The 1,954-nt window shown below is 40.6% G+C and overlaps 1 protein-coding gene across 1 annotated transcript in view; it reads left to right on the plus strand.

Annotated features, from left to right (window-relative positions):
- The window catches only part of LOC106811715 (complement C5-like), a gene marked incomplete at its 5' end in the record, with an annotated part of 18,714 nt that extends 16,806 nt beyond the window's left edge, over positions 1 to 1,908 (plus strand). Inside the window, one exon of the mRNA XM_014815422.1 lies at positions 1,787 to 1,908. Coding sequence (XP_014670908.1) covers positions 1,787 to 1,908 — 122 coding nt within the window. The remainder of the gene's footprint in view (positions 1 to 1,786) is intronic.
- Positions 1,909 to 1,954: the final 46 nt, after the last annotated feature.

Here is a 1,954-nt window from a genome sequence, read left to right on the forward strand (position 1 = left end):
CTGAAGTACAATTCGACGGCGAAATTTGAAGTGAAGGAATACAGTAAGTAACGTCTGTAGTTTCATAGCAACGGCTCTATCGAGCGAGATCCATCCCCACCCCACCCCCACCGCACGCGCGCGAGCGCACACACACACGCACACACACACACACACACACACACACACACACACACACACAATCACGTAAACATACACGTACACACGCACACACGCGCGCGCGCACAAACACACGCGCACGCACGCACGCATGTACACACATGCCCGATCTTAGTTTACGCTTTTCACGTGAAAATACGAACTCGATTCTGCACCAATTAGTAAATAAAACCACTTATTCGCCTTCACCGCAGTTTTGCTACTAGAATCGGATAATGTTACTTTACAGCTACATTTCACAGCGCAGTAAACCAGCTGCCGTTCTCAAGGTCGATCGATATTTATCGAATTTTCGATAACAAAAATAATACTCTTTAAACGAAAATAAACTCCCAAAACGATTTTCCTGAAACAGTGAAGCAGTGATAGCGAGCTGGGTATCTGCTAGCTCCCTGCATGGATGACGTCACGTCGGCTCGCAGTCGACAGCGTCGCAACAACAAACAACACCCTCTCGTGTCGGTCCAGTTGTTCCTGCGGCAAAAATATTATAAAAATTAATAATAAATATAATGAGAAAAAAATCTTGATGAATTTTGCCTCGCTACGCTCATTAGTTATCTAGAGTAAACTAGAGTAATTAGTCTGCTCTGCGGGGGTTGATTCGATGTTGCGAAGCGGACCCGTTATTAAGACGGGCGGAGTGTCATTACAATATGCAAATTAGGATAGAGAAACCGAACCAAAGTTGGATTTAATGACGGGTCGTGTGAGCTGGCAGGATGAGTATTTTAATGAAAAATCATCACGTGATCGCGGATAATAACGCACGCACAAATACTTGTCAATTACAACCAGCAGTGAAGGAATAAAAAAAAGTGTAATAAGATGACGATGTTATTTTCATTCACGCGCGACTCTAGACTATCTATCACGTATTTAATATCGTATTCTATCATTTCATCAATGTCATATTATGTACAAAGCGATAGGAATCGCTCACTGCCACTATAATCACACTAACACCCTTCATGACATAACAGTACTTCATGATCAGACGTGTTAATTCGTTGCGATAATGATCATATCGGTAGCGTCATCATATAGATCTATATTATGAGGCTCCTGGGGCCCGTTCTCAGAAACAAAATTAGTCTTAACATTAGTCCTAACACTAACTTTCACTCGTAAACCGTTGACAGAAACATCGCAAAGTTACGAGAATGAAAAGTCCTCTCCAATATCCTCTTAACATTACGAGAGCCCAGACCCTCTCATAACTTTAATATTAAGATGAAAATAACCCATTTAGACTAAGAATTACAATTATAGCGATATTATATTTTATATTAATAGTAATATGTGTGTTTTTCTTGAAAAAATCGCCACAAACATTAATTATCTACCAATCGTAAAACAAAACAAAACATTTACAAATGGCGTATGGCATTTGTTCTCTTGTTTTAAATACTTTGACACTGACCACGACTCTCGCGTCGTCATATAACTCTGCCAGTGTACCGGCGGTGTCACGCTGAGTTACAGAGCACTGATCTATTCAATGTATCGTATTTATAACGTCGATAACAAGTATAGTATACGTGAAGTGGTATCGTCTATGTTAGTCCCTCGCCATGATGCACGGGTGATGTATATATTATAACTCTGACTCTTCTTGCCTTTTCAGTTTTGCCCACCTTCTCGGTGACGGTTGGCGCGCCTCGATTCATACTGCCGCAGGACGAACGCATCTCGGGAAACGTTAGCGCAAGGCACGAACAAAATACTCCTGCTCTCTTTTGTCAATAAATCGATAGTATTTAAGGATATATATATATATATATATATATATATA

The sequence above is a fragment of the Priapulus caudatus genome, unplaced genomic scaffold, assembly GCF_000485595.1.
Source record: "Priapulus caudatus unplaced genomic scaffold, Priapulus_caudatus-5.0.1 Scaffold567, whole genome shotgun sequence".
Lineage (NCBI taxonomy): Eukaryota > Metazoa > Priapulida > Priapulimorpha > Priapulimorphida > Priapulidae > Priapulus > Priapulus caudatus.